This window comes from Lytechinus variegatus, chromosome 2, assembly GCF_018143015.1.
Source record: "Lytechinus variegatus isolate NC3 chromosome 2, Lvar_3.0, whole genome shotgun sequence".
Taxonomy (NCBI): domain Eukaryota; kingdom Metazoa; phylum Echinodermata; class Echinoidea; order Temnopleuroida; family Toxopneustidae; genus Lytechinus; species Lytechinus variegatus.
Window position 1 is genome coordinate 74,388,511 of NC_054741.1, and position 22,541 is coordinate 74,411,051.

General features: G+C 34.4%; 1 protein-coding gene across 2 annotated transcripts in view; it reads right to left on the bottom strand.

Annotated features, from left to right (window-relative positions):
- The window catches only part of LOC121408999 (protein KIAA0100-like), a 61,878-nt gene that overhangs the window by 32,233 nt on the left and 7,104 nt on the right, over window positions 1-22,541 (bottom strand). The window contains exons 2-27 of one of the 2 annotated variants that reach the window (XM_041600766.1): window positions 20,003-20,123; window positions 19,331-19,380; window positions 18,273-18,400; window positions 17,634-17,689; window positions 16,855-16,973; window positions 16,254-16,317; window positions 15,223-15,309; window positions 14,613-14,658; window positions 13,954-14,010; window positions 11,540-11,631; window positions 10,790-10,848; window positions 10,459-10,583; window positions 9,372-9,439; window positions 8,662-8,933; window positions 7,683-7,871; window positions 7,103-7,229; window positions 6,109-6,361; window positions 5,643-5,749; window positions 5,081-5,167; window positions 4,314-4,425; window positions 3,713-3,857; window positions 3,116-3,230; window positions 2,657-2,748; window positions 1,967-2,036; window positions 1,265-1,357; window positions 107-166 (exon numbers count right to left, since the gene is read on the bottom strand). In XM_041600766.1, coding sequence (XP_041456700.1) covers window positions 107-166; window positions 1,265-1,357; window positions 1,967-2,036; window positions 2,657-2,748; window positions 3,116-3,230; window positions 3,713-3,857; window positions 4,314-4,425; window positions 5,081-5,167; window positions 5,643-5,749; window positions 6,109-6,361; window positions 7,103-7,229; window positions 7,683-7,871; window positions 8,662-8,933; window positions 9,372-9,439; window positions 10,459-10,583; window positions 10,790-10,848; window positions 11,540-11,631; window positions 13,954-14,010; window positions 14,613-14,658; window positions 15,223-15,309; window positions 16,254-16,317; window positions 16,855-16,973; window positions 17,634-17,689; window positions 18,273-18,400; window positions 19,331-19,380; window positions 20,003-20,123 — 2,794 coding nt within the window. The remainder of the gene's footprint in view (window positions 1-106; window positions 167-1,264; window positions 1,358-1,966; window positions 2,037-2,656; window positions 2,749-3,115; window positions 3,231-3,712; window positions 3,858-4,313; window positions 4,426-5,080; window positions 5,168-5,642; window positions 5,750-6,108; window positions 6,362-7,102; window positions 7,230-7,682; window positions 7,872-8,661; window positions 8,934-9,371; window positions 9,440-10,458; window positions 10,584-10,789; window positions 10,849-11,539; window positions 11,632-13,953; window positions 14,011-14,612; window positions 14,659-15,222; window positions 15,310-16,253; window positions 16,318-16,854; window positions 16,974-17,633; window positions 17,690-18,272; window positions 18,401-19,330; window positions 19,381-20,002; window positions 20,124-22,541) is intronic. The other variant, XM_041600767.1, reaches the window with a different exon arrangement.

Consider the following 22,541-nt stretch of genomic DNA (forward strand, 5'->3'; position numbering starts at 1 on the left):
CATAACAAGAATTTCAAATCTAAACATTAATGTGTGAGGGATTATATGAGTAACATGAAATTCAAAACTTCAAAGTAGAAATTAATGGAAGAAATACAATACTTACTTCATAGTTATCACCCAGCTTCACTTCGAATGGATCATCATTCATCTGCATCTTGATAACCTGAACAAGAGTATGGTAAATACATGGACATGTAATTCCAGCTGTAACAATGATCTCAAGATGAGCTATGACAGAGTCTAATGAAATAACCACACCAGTGTTTCAATATAAGAACATCAATTATAGGTCAAATGACTGTGGTAGAAAATTCATGATTACTGAGAATATCAAAATAGCCTGGGTATTTATTACCAGTACTCCTGGGAAATGGATCTTTTTTCCAAGCAATGACAATATGTTCCTAAATATGCTTTTCTGGGCAGATTTCATTGTTTTCAAGAGTTTGTTTTGGATAAACTTTACCAGATCTTTATCTTTGTCATGAAATTATTGCTTGCTGCAACTACTTGAGTTAGGCTTCAAGCACCCATATAAACAAATATTAAATAATTGGTATTATCATCTCTCTATAGAGTGTTTTTTAATAGCGATACATTAAAACATGTTTTTGGTCTGCATCATGCCCATTCAATACCACAGCATATCCGTAAAAAGGACTGAAATCCAACAAATATCCCTTAGGCTTCAGTACAAAACTTGCCATTGAATATGAGACTGTATTCAACAGTCTACTGTGCATGTGCGAATGCATGAAATATACACATACAACAATGAAAGCTATGTGACACACAGCACACAGTGGGGGAGGGGGAGGGATGGGATAGATGATAGTAATTATATTGGATGGTTTTATTTCAAGGAATACCAGAAATATTCCACTCGTTAGGGCCAATATTCCACTCATGTGCGATTCATGGATTATTTGCTCAAACCTTGGAATATTTCTGGTATTACATTCTGAGCGATCCAACATAATATAAATATTCCTTCATGACCATGTGTACACTGTGCTAAAGATTGATTCAAACCAATAACAAATATTCCTTGAATCTTTTTAAATGAATATTACCAAAGCAGAGATATGATATATTATGTTACCACACATAGTACCTATCTCAGATTGATTTCTTCCTATGGGAGTACTGTGACAGGTACCATGACATTCCCAGTCCAGTGATCACATAGCATCCAAGTAAAAAAAAAAATATCATAGAAATATTGTTAGGAAAACTTTTTGATTTTTCGCATGTGTATTACCTGTGCTCTTATCAAGATATCAGCATAGAGTTTCTCTTCACCAACACGCTTCTTCTGATGTAATAGCTTCAACCATTTCCTGATGTTGATGATCTGAACGGAATAAAATGAAATAAAATTGAAGAAGGAATTAAATCACCAACGTTTCTGGATTTCATACCAAAGTAGCAATAACTATAAAAAGTGTAAAAAGGAACTTAAAAGGGATGGATGCAATATCATTTAAGTCTCAATGCAAATGAGGGACAAGTAAAAAAAAATAACAAAATTGAATTCAACAAAAATAACCAAGAAAATCAAAGTCACCATCACCATCATACAGGAATTAAGCAACCAAGTCCAGATATCAACCTGAATATGTTACATATTAAAGTTATTAAAAAAATCTACTAAAAGTTGGACCATAGCTGATTTCCCCCCCCCCCCCCTTGTATAATATGGCAATGATGATGGGGCACAATTGTCATTATTGATCATGGCAATGCCAAATTTGGTGTATTTGAAAATTGATTAATGTCTTTTTCTTTTTGTGATAAGCTCTGAGGTCATCCTCAACGTAAAATCTTATTTCTCAGATAATATTTTGAGGGAACATAACTCTAAAATAGCGATGTTTATTTTCAAAATGCAGTTACTTGATAAAGGATCTAATTTGAAGGTAAATCTAAACAATGGCTTTGCAAGAGTGCATAACAGACCTACCTCTGTGTAGTTATCTGCGAAGTCATACTGATAAGGAAACTCAATATCAAGAGACCTCATGAAGATACCCCTTTATAAGACAGGATAACAGAGAAGATAAAGGTTAAACAATTACCAGTAAACAGAAAACTGAGAGAAGAAACAATTTACATGTATATCTAGTAGTTAATAAAGTAAATAACAATTACAAACAGTTTGATATAGCGTAAACAATGTGCTTCAGAACATAAGGAAGAGAAAAATGATGTGTTGCTGAATTTGCTTTAGTGAATTGAGGTACATTGTGAATAAGTGAATGTGAAAAGCACTTGATGTATCAGAATGTTAATAGACACTTAAAAATGACTTTGAATAACATTCTTATGGCTTTTGATGCAACTCTCGCAACTCTCAAACAATCACAGAATAGAATTGCCAAAGTACCCACTGACAAAACCTGGATCTAAACAGGCAAATGACGATTCTTCATAAACAAAAACTGCAGAGGGATTGACACATTGGTCTTCATTGTTCATAATCCAAAGACTTTCCAAGGCTCCCAGATTACCTCTACACGTAATTAATAATCATAGCTGATCAAGAAGCAAGAACAATTGAGACAGTCATTTATCAATCTTTTTTTTAGTAAATTTTAGCCAAATATAAGGTAAAATTCAAACAACATAGGTGAGAATAAGATCCTTTTCTTACCATGCCCTATTGGTAGGTGATTGCAGATGGCTGAAACTGAGTCTGTCTTCAAGAAGCTGAGGATGTTCTACAAGCTTCTCTATACATGCAGCCTGTTAAAGATAATTAGGAATCATCGGAAATTAAGTCACAGATACCATACAGGGGAAGTTTCGCAAAGAGTGAAGCTTGACTATAGGTTGAAATTAAATTTCAGGATGCTTGAGGTATATAATGCATCACTACACAGGGGACGTGCACGAGTGCTTAGTCTTCCGTCAGGTTACACATTGGAGATTGTGTGCACTATATCGTTTAAGCATGGCTTAATGGCTGAATTCTGGCCTAAGGTTTCAATTGTCTTCATCTTTCTGAGAGATTTTGTAAAACCAAAATATCTACTTTTAGCAATCAGTGTGGCATTTGACTACCCATAGTTAAACTTGAGGCAGATATTAGAATACAGTCTTGAAGATTTACCTGAACAACAAACAGATGATGGTCATCAAAGCCCAGAATGACCTCTGTGGATGTGACTTTTAGAACCTTGGAACCTTCTTTCACTAGATACAGTTCTTTGGCTTGAACAAAGTTTCTGGCAAAGAAAAGAAGTTAACGTGATTCCATAACGGATAATAAAAAGAAATATGTTCAGAACATAAGACTACTACTAGATATTTAAACAACCAGTGAAAAATTAGTTTCATATAAAACTGCATACCACATGTAAGGTGCAATAGCTCAAGTCGGAAGAGCGGGGGTTTCGGATTCCGGTGACCCAGGTCCGATTCACACTTAGTGTACCAGCGACCTTTGGTAAGGCATTAATCCTAATTACCAGGTCCCTCGGAGAGGACCTTAGGTTGGTTGCTTGGTTGCTTGCTTACAAGTAAAAAAAATCCTCACCATTTTGCCATAAGCACATTGTCTAAATGGCAATTACCAAGAATGGTTAGTAGATGAACAGGTTGTGGGAAAACTAGGAATGGACCATGTAGGATGAGACAAAATGGAAAGTAGCTAAGTGGTGGGAGACCAAGTGAAAATTTACCATTCAAAAATCAATGATAGACCTACTTGTGCTTGGAAGAAAGCTTGTAGTGGAACTCAACGAGTCTGACTTTGACCACAGCATTAATTCCTGGTGTGGATGGTGAAGAGGCTATTGACGTTGGGGATTCTGTCAAGGATGCCGCTTCATCTCCTGCACCTTTCAGGGTCCCTGCAATTGAAAAAAGAGCAATGATTTGATATGATTTGGAGAGGACCTTTAACTGTTAATCCTCTAATTGCTTACCAACAAGCATTCATGCTTTCTTAGCAATCAGGTAAAAAAATCACAACCACTTGGCTGTCGTGTTGCCTTTCTATTTGCCTTTCCAGTGGCGCACTGTTATATCACTCCAAAGACATTGATTCTTTCCATTCCATGTGTTTCTGGGTCTTCCTCTCACTTTCGTCCCATCAACATACCACTTATAAAATTTCAGTGGTTTTAACATAACTAAAGCATTTCACATAAAGGAATTTATCTAAAATTCAGAAGAATGAAAAAAAATTAGTCTATCTCCATTTTAAACTTACAATTACCCCATCATTTCAATTTCAAGGGAGTCATAGATAACTTCCCAAAATAAAAATGCAAACTTTGTTCACCTTGAGGAATGCATTCTATTACCTTTCAGTTCATTTGCAAATGCGAGCAGCTCTTTGACGTGATGGAAAATGGTCATGTGACTTGAGGTATCCCATGATGCTTTGATCCCCTCAGGAAGCTGTACTGTCAAATTCTGTATGGATTGAAAAAAAATATAACAATAAGGATTGCTTTATACTGACTCATTAAATCCCAAAATTCTACATGAAAGAGATTCATGTTCTACTTTTACCACCCTTGCCCCACTAAGAATAAATTTGCAGTTAATTTTTTTCATACACAAGTCCCAATGTCACTCCTGAATATTTTTAGGATGTTTTTTGTTACTGAATAACTCTATTCTAATATGCACTATACCTTCACACTGATGTACAAAAAGATAAATCAAGGAACAAGGAGACCGTTTTAGCTTTCATTATAAAACTTATATAATGCTCTTTACGGACAACCTAACTTTGGAAAGTCTGATGGGATTTTTAGTCTAATATGAATGTTGAATTCACATCATAAACATGTCAACAATATGCAAGCAAGTTCAATCAAAAAATTGGTTTCATCCATGATAAATTCTATTTAAAAATAATTAGAGATGTAGTAAGAAGTCAAGAAATTAATACATCAATCTTAACTACAGCACAATGATTAATAATAATAAATTTTCCCATGCAAGAAGCAGTTTAATAGCCAATTGCCGATTTTCTATTAAGATTGATTTGCAGTAAATCGCAACCATCCATGCATGTCCCCTGCAATTACATCTTAAAACTGAAGGTGTTGACCTTTCTTACCCGTTCAGATGCTGTATATTGCGTTGAGACTTCTTTGAGTTGTAACAAACCCTCAGGTAACTTGCCATACTTTGGACAATTTAAGACCTGATAGAACAAAATAATATGATAACAGTGAAACAATATAAACTGTTATTCATCGATAGATTTATTCTTTTTATACAGAGTACTGCTTTACTGGAAAGCAATTGAAATATATACAAAATGACTTTAAGATGTTTCACACTCTGTTTAGTTCAACATGATGTACAGTCCCCAATTCTCTAAATTTCAGCTACACCTCAGATGACTTAAGATAGTATAGAAACTGCAAGTCTTTCATATGGACCAAAGTAAGGTTTAAAAAAATATGGAAACAGTTAAATCAATATTTCTAATGTTTAATACACTGCATTACAGGAAAAAAACATCATTCACCAGAAACAAATCAATTCACTGAGCATGCACTCAAATATAAACTGCAAGTCAATAAGTCCCATAGTTTCTAAAAATTTGTCTCATTTTGTTAATACCGGTATATCATTTTCAATTACTGGTGCAAAAAGGTAATCATGTAACTTACCTTTGTCTCCTTCTTGATAATAAGGAACTTGAGACCATCTACAGCTGACATTGATTCTGTAGTACCGGAGCTCATCTCAATCATATCAACATGTAACAGCAAACTCTCTGTTCATGGTAAATAATACAATTGACATTAAACAAATATAACAGAAAATAATAAACTTTGTGAGCATTGAATTCTCTTACTATCATACAGTACATTTACTGATTAATTTATTGTTAATCAGGTTCAATAACAACCCCCTCAGGCTGCTAAGATGAAGAAAATGGATATATAGTCAATGTCAAATATGCAAAAATAAATGTGAAAAATAAAATTGAAAGAAATTGTTTTTATTTATTAATATGTTGTCCATCTCAAAGTTGTGCTTGAATGGGTAAGATATCAAATTTTGACACTGAAATTTAACAAGCAATACATTTTTAACAATCATGGGTTTATGTTGGATGAATTAAAAACTAACCTTTGATAGAGCTGGTGAAAAAAGCATTAAAGTCATCCATTCTCAGGGCAAATCTATACTTCCTACGTGCCCTACCCATGGTGGGATCAACCTTGACCTTCCTACGATGGGAAGAAGTGTGCGGTGATGCTCCCTTCAGGTCTACCATGGTCTTCAAGACATGCTGGATGATGAGGTGAAGGGAAGGAGAGCTCTCAAGCTGGAGAGAATGCAAGGAGCACTCCACGTCAACCAGGAGCGGAGATAGGTCCATCTACAAGATTAAGAAATTAAAGTCTTGAAGCGTATATGTCACAAGTACTTGTCCCTCCAGCATTATTATGAAAACATTACCTGGGAATGTTTCTTGGAGATTTACATATAAGTTGACTATAAAGTGCCATGCATAAGTGCCAACATGCACATTATATTAAGTATCATGTAATCTCATTGATTAACATACTGTAGATTGCATCCAATGAGCGTGATCTGACTAATGCAATGATGTGTTATTTATCACATGCAACTGGAAATTTTCTGTAAGATATATAGTCAGATTTCAATCTTTGTAAAACACACTGAAGATCCTTAGTATTTTTTCAGTCTTTTCAAGCATGATCCATTTGCTCACCATATCTCTGCCTCAATATTAAGACAGAATTACAACTATATGTTCATTCAACTATGGAAAGCTAGAAATTGTAACTTTTCAAGAATCTAGTGATATTCTGAAATTAATCTGTTTGGAGCAAAGGCCTGTAAAATGTCTCCATTGATACCAATCAGCAATTTAGCAAACAGGGGGAATGATACAATGAATAAAAATCTTCACTCATTGTGACTGTGTAACCAATTCAGAACAGAGTAGAGTGTTGTAACCAATTGTAGCTACTACTGGAAAAACTGCTCTTCAGCGCTAGCGCTAGGAAGGAGTTTCCATGCAAGTTATAATACAGAAGAATACCAGATGAATAAAGATAAGATTTGTGCAATATGGTCTTGAGAATTAGAATACCTTAGCATCAAGAGCTTCTATTGCACACACAGTTCCCCAGACATGTCTGGTTGGAAGCATTGCTCCAGAGGGGGTGCGTACTGATTCACCAACCAGCAAGTAGAGCTGTTCACTGTGCATACTCCCTCTGAAAAAAATATGTGGAGATGAAAGGAATTTGAGAAAACAAGATAAATTGGTAACCAAGAAAACAAGGTTGGGAAACTACCAAATTGAGCACCTTGATGAATCATGTAAAAAATTCATATAAATTGAAATACTTTATACATCAATCAATATTTTATGAGTGTAGTAGTTTCACGGGACACCATGTACTCTCTCATGAGCAAAGGTTGGTCCTGAAAAGGAACACCCAAAGTCAGTGTTTCGACAAGTGTGTTCTTGTCATCATCAGGAGAATGAGCAAAAGTTGTAAAAGCAGGCTGTATATACTATCTCCAAGTGCCATATGCATGATGCCTTGCAAGGTATATGTCTCCAGTTGAATACACAGTGTACTGTGAAACCTCTAATACTAATACTCTTCTTCTTCACCATGGAAACCGTAAGGAGTTATGTCTCTGTTGTATAGTGATCATACCTGATGTAAGCAAATGGTTTCTGGACTGATTTCCCAGCATCAGATGTAACACTCCAGCTTCCATGAAGTGTGGCCAATCTGACAGCACACTGAGGTACTTCCTGACAGTTGACCTGACATGATAGGTCAGATAGGTTCAGGTCAAGGTCAACAGGTAAGCAGAAATGTTGCCATGATTCCCAGTCAGATCTAGACAAAATGGGTCAAAATATTAATAACCAAAAAAATAATAGCACACATGTCCATCTTTTTGTGGTGCTAATTTTATCCAGACAAGACATTATTACCAAGGTCAAAGCCAAATTGCCAAAGTAAGTAGCACTCATGCATATCAGGTACTCATATACACCTGGTGGAGAGTGGGAAATAAAGACAAATGTCTGACAAGGACATAGGTAATGCAGCTGGATTTGAACTCAAGATTTTGTCACTCAACACCTACTGATCCAAAACATTTATAAAAGTAAATGATTCAATTTCTTCACAAATAACACCAAATAAATGAAACTACATGAAGGAAAGATTATGATGTCCTTTGAAGCAATGACCAGACTCTTAGCATTATCCCTTATACAGCAGAATATGTTAACAATAACATGTGACTGGACCTTAAATATGCACTAATACGATAACCATGAATGAAGTCCACTATTCAAACTTTTAATTGTTGAATCCATGGCAATTTGCAAGATAAATTAAAACAATGGAACTATTCAAATTTTGTTTAAGTTTAGGTAAATTATATGTGATATTTACTGAAAGACCATGAAATCATAATGGTAATAATTCTATTAGATGTTTTAAATAACAAATACAACAGTAATTTATAACATTCATTATACATTCATTGCTGATCAAAAACGACAGGAAATGTTTCCACTGCTTATTTGACTTTACAGAATCTATCCTGACTGCCTGACTAAAAATAGTCAACTAAACATTCATTTATAGTCTCATAAGCTGGAATACAACACTTTACCTTGATAATGTGTTATTCAGTTGCTGCGGGGAAGGAAGCAACGGAGTAGGTGATACTTTCCTTGGCGGGGGCGGTGACGATGACCTCGATGACGGGGGTGATGATGATCTCGATGACGATGTCGAACCAGTTGACCCTGTGGACGTGGACCTTGGTTTGCGAAGAGCAATAGTTTCCATGATCCAGCCGGCCCAGAACAGGATCTCTTCTTCATCATACAAGGAATGTCCACGCTGTAACTCAACACCTATCTGTACACATCTTTCATTGACCTGGAAAAGTGACATATTCTTTGAACCAATAGACTACTAATTCACATAGACTTTGTACATAGACCATCCAGTTTTCATAGCCAATTGGTTGATTACAAATTCAATACCATGCTAGAATAGGATAGATTTATATGATGAATCATGAATACATAGCATTTTGCAAAACTTGAATTTCATCATCACCAATTAAAGTCAATTTGCTGTGATAAAAATTGTTGAAGATGGACAAACATAGCATGATAAAATGATTGTGCTTACACCTGGTAACCAGGGGACAATTAATCGAGTGCCTTCCAGCAAATCAAAACCAAGAATAGCTGTTGGATTTGACAACATACCGTGGTACAGACCTTACAACATTCCCTTAGTATACATATCAAGTGGGGGATTAATATAAATAATGATTACAAATTATCTGTTGTACTACATAATACTCACCAGCAAGTATGTTTTTAAGCTTGTTACTCTCAACAGTTTAACAGAATCAGCATTCATTATATCCACATCTGGAATTTAAAAATAAAGTAGATCTTGGCTATATATAATTTTCCAATAGAAAAAAGTAAATGCTTGTTCACAGCAAATACAACAGTTTATCAAGCAAAAGACCTGGCAAAAATAGTAGCTCTAACAATGTATTTATAGTCTGCTGAAATGTAAATTCCAATTTGCTTCCTTCACAATCAGATGTGTGCCTTTGTGTAACAAGCAATATGAATCTTTCAGAAAAAAAACTTTGAATTTTGCTTTCACAGAAGCAAGAACACAAATTACCCAGTGAGTAGCAGTAATATTTTTTTGCTGTAAAGATTTATCTTCTGTCATTCAAAAATATCAAATCATGAAAAACAATTATTTGTGAATATTATTTGAGTCAGTGTTGTTTTTTTCATACACTTTACAGTTTTTGAATATTTAGAATACACACACACATACATAGTTCATGAATAAAGAGGCATCGCATCAACTCAAAGTGACTGGTTAACATTGGTTTGACTTTAAAAAAATCTGAGCTAGAAGGTCACACTTGTCACCTGTGTCTGTGATATGTTCCAAAAATGAAGCCCAGAAAAAATTGCGTTCGAAAATGATTATTTAGTGCTTCAAAAATTGAAATATAAAGTGACCGGAAACACCATCTTAATTTCATCCCATACACTTATGTGTATTATTTAGGTGTCTATAAGACGCCTATTTACAAAATCGGGGTTTGCCTTGTAGTTTTAGCTTTTCATTCTCAATAATGGTTGTTTTCAGGGTTTATTAGTTCTAATACATGCACTTGTACACATCTTTCATCTTGGTTTGAGAATTTTTTAAATCGGCTGCTCACAAAATTAAACAATACCTTTAATCTTCCTTTCCCTGAGATAAAAGCATATTTAAAATATTTTAGTTTAATGAAACAAATATAACATGCAATGAAAATGAGGATAGTATCAGCTAGCATTATTTGACTCACTTTATAACACCCTTCATGGGATTTCAGAGAGTTATAGTGAGTTAACTCTGGTAGAATACTTACGTGAGCAAGTGAGATGACAGGTGATAGGGGGAAGAACCAGATCCCCATTTTGAGAACATATGATACCATCTCGACTGGCTAGCTGACTGGTCAAAATCACGCTCTTGGTGTTGAACTGCAATGACCTGATTAATAGAAAGAAATTTTCAGTTTCACAGTGTAGGTTACAGTTATAATGTGAGTTTCAATTATTTGAGCTAAAATGATTCCATTTTGTACAATGAATGTTTGAGTTACAGTCAAGATTTGGGTAATAAATACTACTTAAAATTAACATATCAGTTACAATTATAATTCTTGTTACAAGAAATATAGCTAACTCAAACCTAACCTTTGACCTCCCTGAAGGACCATCTGCCAAGATGCTTCCTTGATATCCAAACATGCTTCCTGATGGGTATAAACAGTGATAACAAAGGTAAGAAAGTATTCAATATAACATGTCAAGAAAGAAAAATGTACACTAATAGGCATAAATAGCTCATTTACAAGAGGGGGGGGGGTAGGGGAAGGTTAAAGTTACTTTAATACACTAAAAAAATAAGCTGGAAATAGTACAATATGAGAGTAACTTGCAAGCTGGAAATAGTAAAATATGAGAGAGTAACTTGCAAGTACTATTGAAAAATCAAGGATATTTTATCAAAAGTTAGTTACTCAACTGCAATTATACAGTATAAATGCAACATACCATCTGAGTCGCAAACACAGAAAACAAATGGTCATGCCCATACAATATCAAAAATTACAGACCAATTACTTCAAGCAAGAAAAAAGTCTTGAATGGTAATCTTGTCTCAATCGTCCTACTTGGCTGAAAACATTTAATTTTATTACCAACATTCTTTTTTTTAAGAATGTTATTTTGTTTGAGTATACATGGATCAGAAGTAGATTATAAAGCAATTAATCACCTTGAATTTAGGCGACCCCAAAAAGCCCTTACTCTGCAAGCTGGATTTATAGACTATCTCCCCTTAGCTTCACTTTGGAAAGATAGCTACATCCACCTTGCCTTGAAAGTAAGAGTTTGCCCATAACCGTCATAAAGGGTAATTATTTGCTTGATATACTGATTTACCTCAGGAAACTTTTTGGTAATAACTTTAAGCTTCTGAGTGAGTGGATTCTCTGGCATCATAGTGGTGGGAGCATCAACAAATTCATCTTGTACTGAAAAGTGAAGAGAGAAAAAATGTTATATACCATGATGGGGATAGTAATAAAATGACACACAGGATCTACAGGCAAATAAATAGAACAATATTAAAGTGAGAAACTAGAGGTAAAAATTAAACAACAAGTGGAATGCCTCTGGCCGTCTCACCTGCATCACGCGGTTCAATATAGCAGCAGTGCTGACTTTGAATACTACTCTAACTCGCACAAGATGTTCAGTGATACATGGTTACTCTTATGTCCACCTTTTTATGAACTAGACCAATAAACTTACAGAGATATGATGGTTATTCAACAAAACACCCCAACATGGCCAAAGTTCATTGACCTTACATGACCTTTGACCTTGATCATGTGACCTGAAACTCGCACAGGATGTTCAGTGATACTTGATTACTCTTATGTACAAGTTTCATGAATCAGATCCATAAACTTTCAAAGTTTTGATGGTAATTCAACTGATACACCCACTTCGGCCAAAGTTCATTGACCTTTGACCTTGGTCATGTGACCTGAAATGCGCACAGGATGTTCAGTGATATTTGATTACTCATATGTCCAAGTTTAATGAACTAGACTAATAAACATTCAAAGTTATGATGGTAATTCAACAGATACCCTCGATTTGGCCAAAGTTCATTGACCCTAAATGACCTTTGACCTTAATCATGAGACCTGAAACTTGCACAAAATATTCAGTGATGCTTGATTACTATTATGTTCAAGTTTCATGAATCAGATCCATAAACTTTCAAAGTTATGATGGGAATTCAACAGATATCCCCAATTCGGCCAAAGTTCATTGACCCTAAATGACCTTTGACCTTGGTCATGTGACGTGAAACTCATGCGGGATGTTCAGTGATACTTGATTAACCTTATGTCCAAGTTTCATGAACTAGGTCCATATATTTTCTAAGTTATGATGACATTTCAAAAACTTAACCTCAGGTTAAAATTTCAATGTTGATTCCTCCAACATGGTCTAAGTTCATTGACCCTAAATGACCTTTGACCTTGGTCATGTGACATGAAACTTTAATAGGATGTTCAGTAATACTTGATTAACCTTATGGCCAAGTTTCATGAACTAGGTCCATATACTTTCTAAGTTATGATGTCATTTCAAAAACTTAACCTCAGGTTAAGATTTGATGTTGACGCCGCCGCCGTCGCCGCCGCCGTCGGAAAAGCGGCGCCTATAGTCTCACTCTGCTTCGCAGGTGAGACAAAAATTGTGTTGAAACCACAGGCCTCCTAGCTTGACTTTCAACCCATCTTGAATGGGTAATAAAGTCCCTGCAACATTGAAAATGATGGGCATAGATTTAGGTAAAATAATAAAAAATACAGTTGTGCATTGAGGAAATACATGGTCATTACGAATTGGAATAAATAAATTTAAACAGGCTGGAATTACAACAAATTCTTCACATCAAATGGTTGTAGACAAAGAAATGTAAATATATGGCAAACAAATGTGGGTGGAAAACACTCCAATCATACAACAGCGATGTCTCCTTTTTTTAGGAGAAATACAAAATGGCACAACAGTCTTTAATTGTAGGTGCTGGAGAGAATTGAATATCTTCTTTCCTTGATTACTTACCCAATACCCTAACATCGTCATAACAAAAAACATCCTCCTTCTCATTATCTTCTCCATTATAAACAGTAGCATCACCAATGCCAATACCATCAACAATATAATCATCACATTCATAATCATCACAAACATCATCTTCATAATTACCACCACCATCATCATCATTATAAACAACATAACCATTATAATCATTATCATCATTGGTATAATTCACAGTATGAGTAAAAGAAGAAGTAGATGTAGTAGTAGGAAAGTTATTATCATTAGTACTAGTATTAGTGGTTATATTATCATTATTAGTAGTAGTAGTAGTAGTAGTAGTAGTAGTAGTAGAAGTAGTAGTAGTAGTAGTAGAAGTATTGGTAGTAGTTCTAGAAGTAGTAATTGTAGTAGTAGTAGTAGTAGTAGTAGTAGAAGTAGTAGTAGTAGTAGTAGTAGAAGTAGTAGTAGTAGTAGTAGTAGAAGTATTAGTAGTAGTAGTAGTAGTAGTAGTAGTAGTAGTAGTAGTAGTAGTAGTAGTAGTAGTAGTAGTAGTAGTAGAAGTAGTAGTAGTAGTAGAATTAGTAGTAGTAGTAGTAGTAGTAGTAGTAGTAGTAGTAGTAGTAGTAGTAGTAGCATTAGTAGCAGTAGCAGTATAATTTCTAAAATCAATAATGACGGTGTTGTAATTATGATCACTATCATCATTAGTGTAAAGTGATGTGATATACCTGGCATCACGACAGGTGCAGCTTTAGACACTCGAGTCAGAGCAGTAGGCAAGAAACCTTCAGAAGTTAAAGAAAAAATCAATGAAAAAAAGAAAAATGTTTAGAAAGGAGATGAGTTAATCCTCTTTCTTGTGAAGGTGAAAACACGAAGTGTAAGTGTGAGAAACAAAAGATATCACTTCCAACTACAGTGACACACTATTATAAGAGCCTACGATCACACAACACTTATTGCTTCTTGTCCAATATGCACATCACTTTAATTTTTATATTCTTTGTAATAACTTCAAATTGATAAAAATTTTACCAATTAATGATAAACGCATTGCTGAATTTTTGTCTTGATTTTTTTAAAATAAATCTGCATACTTTAGCAAATGGAGGGAATGGCACATATATGAATTATAAAGTTGGAAATTTTATTTGGTTATATGCAATTTGACCAAATAATTATTTAATCTTAATTAAAAGTAATTTTTACAAATACATATATCTGCATTAATCAGTCACATATTTTATTTTTCTATTTTCCTGTAAATATTGAAATGCACATCTCTAATATGAAAATACTAGTTTATGACAGTGTTAATAATAGTCTTGATCACCTATTCACAGCACAAGTTTGTATGTTACTATAGAAACTACCTATCTGTACTTACCATCATATATTGTGATATTTGGACTACCAACTTCAACAAACAATGTCTGCAGAAGAACAAATAAAATAATAAATGAAATCAAGCACAGAACAGAAAAAAGATGGAAAGGGGAATGATTAGCAATCACCTTAAATTAATTTTTGATGGCTATACACATTTTAAATGACTAAAATTGATTTCATCTCACTTAAAATCAATTTCAGCTGTCAGTGAATCATCCCCTGCAGATTAGTTCTGTTTAAATGAACAACAACAAAGACAAACAATTTGTTTGTCCTTTAATGAAAAATATTGAAATAATGGTTATTATTAATGTTAGATGACCAATGTATAGAATGAATTTCATCATTCATTTTTTAAAGGGCACCGAATGTCAATCTATTCAATAAGAAGTTCATATATAAACAGTTACACTCTAATAACAAAACAAACTTTTTTATACGTATTGAATACCATCTAATACACAATGACCCCTCATATGATCGTGAGTTTACATGACTGAATAAGAATAGTTTGTGATTCTATCATAAGAGTATTTAATAAAACATTTCATTTCCGTATGTGGTTTATTATTCCTACTCTCCCAAAATATAATATATACACTACTTACTGTAAGGACTCGTCCTACCAGATCAATCTGGGTTGATACCTTGAGAGCAACAGAAGCTTGGGCAACATGGGACTGCTCCCCTTCATTCTTTGGAAAGAATCACAGAACAATCAACACACTACATAAATAACTCTCAGTTTTAAGTAAGTCGGCATGTGGGCATGGGTCTATAGTAAACAGAATAATCAACCAGATTCAATGGGTTAAATGCATTTGACTTACAGTTGAAGGTAAGTTAAAACCTAACTAACAAAATGGTTATGACTTTATCTATTATTATTATTTGTTTTGGCGTCACCTGTGCCTGGGAGATGAAAAGCGAACTGAATTGCTATGACCCGCAGGTCTCTCCTCCCGATATAACTGATTGGGGGGAATGCAGGTGGACCACTACACCAGGGTTTCCCCCTACTCTTCTACGAATAGTGCAGTGGGTTCTTAACGTGCAAAGGTGGTGACTCTTCTCTACACGGGGCCTCTATTTAACGTCCTATCCGAGGGACGGAGTGTTTTCCATTGTAACATAGCCTGCATCTATGAAACATGGGAGAGACGTTTACACACAACGCACTGGCTTCAGTCATCCACCCGGGGAGGACTCAAACCCACGATCTTTGGTTCGACGGGCAGACGCGTTACCGACGGAGCCAACACCGCTCTCTAAACTCTAACTGGTGCTGACCCTCTGAAAAACAGACATATTTTCTTTGTACAATTTCTTCATGTATAAAGTATCTTGTGTTGTTCAGGCTTCCAGCAAATCCTGCTGAAATGGTTTAAAACTTTTTACATGATCTCAGAATGACTTGAAAACTTGTTTTCACACACTAAACCAAGCTTTCGTATATCAATTTTCCATGTTATCCAAGAAATGGATGTTAAAAGTTATTCTCGACTTTTTAAAGTATATTTTATGAACTTTTTGAAGTTTATTCTGGATAATGGTTCAAAGACTGAATGTCATAAAAAGAAAGATTGAATATGGATTGAATTTGCACTGATAATTCATACATCAAAAAGGATTTACATACTGGCTTTGCACTGCGTAGCATTCTCAGGGAAAGCTTTTGAGATGAGAAGTCTGCCGATACAAGTCTGCAAAATAATAACAATAAAGGAATTATTCAATTGGTTTGATGCATTTCAAAATCATCTATAAATGTATGTAGTTCTGAAAGTGGATAATGATGTCGTTCTTTCATTTCTGTATGTTCTATTATACTAATTCCACACTCAATTCTAGAAATTAATGTTTTTCAAATTGTTTCCAAAGTCTGCCTTCAAAATTTGCTTAAAATTATTTCCCCCTACTATCATCAGGTAAGAATGACAAAATTATAAGAGAAAGAGGAAAAGAGTGTATAAAGCACCAGAAACATAAATCTAGGGAGAGACTGAGAAAGAAGGATTGCGCAGATTCCTATTTGACCAATAAAATTGCATCATTTAAATGACTTACATGTACACAAGTAACAGAAGCTTGTCACTCAACACTAGCAGACATTTAAGAAAAACATTCCAAGTTAACAGTGAGCTGCACAAATTAAAAAATCACCATTTAAAATATAAATGCATACCCATATCATTAGAAATAAGAAATCTAGCTAACTTGATATGACTTTGTAGACTGACCTTTCATTTATTGCCTGCCCTGTTAGTGATGCATCATTAACTGTTACATGTAAGAGAGAGTCTGTTCCCATTGCTCCTAATAGCATCACATTGACAGCTTCTATGTGGAACGAGGATAACTGTAGTATAGGAAAACAGGAAATCACAAGAAATTGGTGAGCTGGAAAATACACACCAAACTGTCATATAGTCAAATACCAATGTAAAAAAACTTATTCAAGAATTTATGAACCATCAACATAATAAACACTGAAATCAGAAAGGTGATTTCATGCCAATCAGCAGATTATCTTTTTATTAAAATTTGTTCCAACCAATTATTGTAGCTTAATGTGTTTAGGTTTTTTTTTCTGTCATTCTAATATGGGAATGAAAACTAAACATTGTTTCCAATTAAATCATAATATATTATTATAAGATGAGAATAAAGATTATATATAAATTATATCATAAATTCTTTTGTTCCTTGCTTCAATCCATACATTTAACAGTCATACTTGAAATTATATAGCCCCCCCCCCCTTATGCCTTTATCTTAATTTGTCTTAAGTTTCTTTGTTGATTCGTATAATGTTTAGTTATGTATTGTGTAATCTTTGTGTGTATCATACGACATTCTAATTTATTTTGTGCAAAAAATTGAATTTCCATTTATAACTGATTGCATTACGGACAATAAAAATATCTGAATTTGAATTCTCTTTCCATGACCAAAATAGATGTATCATTTTTTTATCCATTGTTGATTAAGAAACTTTATTTATTGCATCTTTACATACCTGGGCTGCATACTGAATCAATGTAGGTAGGCTGCTCAAGATGAATTTTGATATTCCTGGGATTTAAAAAAGATTAAAGTTATAAAATCAATGTATTCCTTAAATCATCATAAAGAACATTAAGAGCGAACTTAAAATACACCATGAGAAATATTGCAATATGAATAAATGGATGATATGTCAGGCATTCCGTCGGCCCCACAAATTCAAAAGTTGATATGATTGCAACTCTTGCTGGAATGTCAACTTTCATTGGAAAAACCGATAAAGATGCAGAATTTTCACTGATGTCATGGTAGTTGATATTCCAGCAAGAGTTGCTATCATATCAACCTTTTATGAAATGGGGCCCAGGGGCAGGTGATAGCAGAAAAATAGACAAACACGCCTGGTGGGTGTTTCATAAAGCTGTTTGTAAGTTAAGAGCGACTTTAAGAACAACTGGTGATCCTTTCTTTTGTTAAATGGTATACACCATTGGCGATGGTTTAGTGCGTAAGAAAGGTTCACCAGTCGTCCTTAAAGTCGCTCTTAACTTACGAACAGCTTTATGAAATGGCCCCCTGCTCTTCAAGGGGTGCCATATGGGGCTGATGAAAAGAACAAATATTGGCATTCACTGTTGAATGTTTTGGTCACCTGATCTTGGTTTAGTTGGGCCAGGGTGGGGCGGTGGTCTTCTAGGAGGTAGATCATCAAGACTACCATCTTCCTGACTCAATTCTGCTCTCACTCTTACGTCCCCTATGTGCAAAGCCATAGGGTGTCTGTTAATTACAAAAAGAAAAAGAAAAATTACATCATCACAATAAATTATTCAAATGTTAAAGCAAATTCATGATTTTAAAGGGGAGTTCACCCTGAAAGGTTTATTGTAAAAATACCAAAACAAAAATAATAAACAATACTGGTGAAGGTTTGGGGAAAATATATCAAATATTTAAAAAAGTTCTTAGAATTTCATTTTTTTGTTATATTTGTGACATCATATATATATAATCATATATATATATGTGAGGAGCTTCCGATGTATAATGAGTTACAAATATCAATGAAATGTCATTTCCTCAAAAAATTAAAAATGGGTTTATTGTACCGGTACCTTTAAATATCAACAGACAAGTTTTTTCACACCCGCTCCTAAAAGAAGAAAATTTTTAGTCCACATAAACCATCAAAAAATTTGAACTCATGCATTTTATATTACATAACATTTGGGGCAGCTGCTCGTATATATGACGTCACACAACAAAATCATGAAATTCGCTTTCTAACTTTCTTAATCTTTAATGGATTTCCTCTAAATCCCCAATGATTTTTATTATTTTTCTGGTATTTTTACAACAAACTTTTCATGAGGGTGAACTTCCCCTTTAAAGGATCACTGTACCTTAACATTTTTCATACTATTTTCATACTTTATTTTTGCATTTTACTTGCAATAACTTTTCTTCTTCAATTTGGGATTAGAGTTACCCCTGAATATACCCAATTTTCAATACTAGTCAATAAACTGAAAGCACAAAATACATGTATGCAGGATGATAAAATATAAAAATATCTTTATTGGCTTTTAAAATGCTTTCTTGTGATTTTTTTTTAGCTTTAGGTGTATCATGGTAAATTCAACTAAATTGCCTGAAGATTAGGGATAAATTAATATATTACAAATATATCAAATTCACATGCTAACTTACAACTGTTGGGAATTGAAGAGTCTCCATGATATCCAAATACAGTCTATCTCCTGTTGGGGTAAAAATGAATCATTGAAAAATTACAAATAAACAATTGGACCTCAGACATGAACCAACAAGCTATTTTAAATGATTGGTCTTGGATTAAGTCTAGGGTATTATATCATTCTAATGTCAACTGCTTGGAAAAATAACAAGTATGGAAAGAGATAGAGATTTAATTAGTTTTAACAACTAAATTTCTTTCTCTCCATTTAAGGAACTAAATTGTACCTTGAAATAATAACATTCAATTTTGGAAGTACTATTATAACTAATTATTCTAAATTTTCTGTAGCACAGACGAATGGAAGAGTCAGGTCTGCCCGAACGAGTCCAATAAGTATGAGAAAAAGCAGTTACATGTACAAAAACCTGGGCCCCGTCTTACAAAGAGTTACAATTGATCCAATTAACCACAACTATGGAAAGCCAGCAACGTAAACATCTAAAATACATGTTTGTTCAAAGTTATTTCTACATATTAATATATTCATTTTTTCCTTGACAGTTCAGGATGCTTCTCTTTGTTTATAAAAGACATTGTGAAAATTTCCTGAAGAAAAAATTATGACATTGATGGCTTTCCATACACTTGAGGGGCCCATATTGTACTATATACTGTATACTTACAATGCTGCTCTTTGGGAGTTGGATGGCAATACTCTTCAGTGAAAAGAAACCAAAATATTCAATGGAAATACTCTTCTTCAACACCTTGCTGAGAATCTTTGACACTACAATGGCACTTAATCTGAGTAATAGAAGAGGAAATAAAGAGAGTTCAAAAATACTTTGGTTGATTGTTTGACTCAAGACATTGGACTATTGAACAGAAGATAGTTATGATGAATATTCACCTCTTGCACATTATCTCTTTTCATTATGCACCACATGTTTTAAAAAGATGTGAACTAAATTTTCTTCTTCTTCTTCTTCATGTAGTCTGCTTCCTTCAATCCTGAAGGTTCTTGCAGAACTGTTGCATCGCGCGCAGGACAAATAAAACCAGGCAGTATTTCAAATGTCTCATTGAGCAATCAGCCCAATGATTGATTGTTTTTAAACATTTGGAATGGCCATTAAAGGAAACCAAAACCCAAGAAGAGAAGCAATCTTATTGGAAAGAGTAAAATGAGAGGAACAATTTAAAAAAAGTTTCATCAAAATCGGTTATGAAATAAGCAAGTTATGGATGATTAAAAAGTCTTGTTGTACTTACTATGTGGATCCTCAAATTGGCAAACGTGCTTCAAAATGGCTGATTTTGTGGACAACTCTCCATTTGTTTTGTACACATATTTTCAGATTTTCCCCTTTATTTTACATATTTCACATTATCTCCTCCTGACCTTGACATATATGGTGTGGATTATATTTTCCCATGACATATGTTGTGCCCAGAAGGAGGCAAGATGCAATTTGAAAAATAATGAGGAAAATCTGAAAATTTGTGTACAAAACAAATGGAGAGTTGTCCACAAAATCAGCCATTTTGAAGCACGTTTGCCAATTTGAGGATGCCCATAGAAAGTACAAAAAGAGTTTTCAAACTCCCATAACTTGCTTATTTCATAACCGATTTTGATGAAACTTTTTTTAAATTGTTCCTCTCATTTTACTCTTTCCAATAAGATTAATTCTCTTCTTGGGTTTTGGTTTCCTTTAAAACATTTTTACACGGCATGAGAAAATTGCAGAACTTGTTTACACATACATGCAGTATTTCCTTATGTGTGAATGTGATTGATAAAAACACTCATTCTTCATATTAGGCCGTAACTAACCTCATTATCTAGTCTAGTCTAGTTATACCTCAAATGATGTTCGTGCAGCTCCACTTCACAACCACTACACTATGCTACACGTACCAAAACATCAAGGTGGTGAACTCGATCTGATACACCGAGTGACAAAAGTGGGATTTTATGGGGGTGGGGGAATATAAATCTCATGCAACAACACAACCTTTAAACTTTAAAGACAATAAAAACTAATACTTTTCTGATGCAAATGCATCATTTTGAGATGAGGGCGCTAGATCGAGTGAGCATATCAGCTATCTGATCCCAAAATCTTGACAAAGATTTCATCTTTTATGTACATCATCCGTTGAATCGAGGTATGTAATCTGAGAGTGAACTTACCCAGTTGCTACACACGATGTCTGCTTCCGAAAATATGCTGTGATTTACTCTGGAATGAATCTATGGATACTGAACTGACATGGTAATATTTTTCTTCAGTCCCAGTAACTTTATTTTGTGTCGGTACATTGCCATAGACTTTGCATTACTTTGCATTGCATTGCCCTCAATATTTGACTTTGATTTGAATCGATTATCTGCTGTCATTGACAGGATCTACAATCAGTCTCATCATATTATTATTATTGTATCTTCACAATGCCAAGGCCATCTGTTTCCACTATTTTGAAAGATATTGTTGAAAGTGACGACTTTCTTAAAGCAATAAGTGATGCTGTTGAAAGAAAACTCGATGAAATATTAGCAAGAATAGATAAACAAGATAATCGTATAGCGGCCCTTGAATCCGAGTCAAAGAAGACAGGCAAATCGATAGCTGGACTTCAATCGCAAATTCTGAAAAATAACCAGAGTATCACAGAACGGTGTGAGCAATTAGAATCCACAAACATGGACCTTCTCAATGCAAAAGACTCTCGTGTGAGTCACATAGCATCTCTTGAAGAAAAAGTGAAAATGAAGAGTAATGAAGTTGAGAGACTAAAAAAAGAAATGAATGATCTTGAGCAATACTCCCGAAGGTCATGCCTGAGGATAGTTGGTGTGGAAGAGGAACTGAAAGGAGAAAACACTGACCAAATTGTGTTGAACGTGGCCCATCGTATTGGAGTGAATCTTGATGTCAACGATATTGATCGCAGTCATTGGATCAAAAAGAGACAACCATCTGTGAGTAGACCAACCTCCGCATCAGCAACCGTTGGAACGAATCAAGAGAAGAGAAAGAGTAGCAAGAAATGTAGTATAATCGTTAAATTATGCTCCTATAGAAGTCGTCAGCAGCTCTTTGTTAATCGACGTAAACTGAAAAGTAGCGGGATTTCAATACATGAAGACTTGACTTCTCTGAACTTCAACCTTCTCCTAAGCGCCCAAAAGAATGAGAAGATCAGCTCAGCATGGTC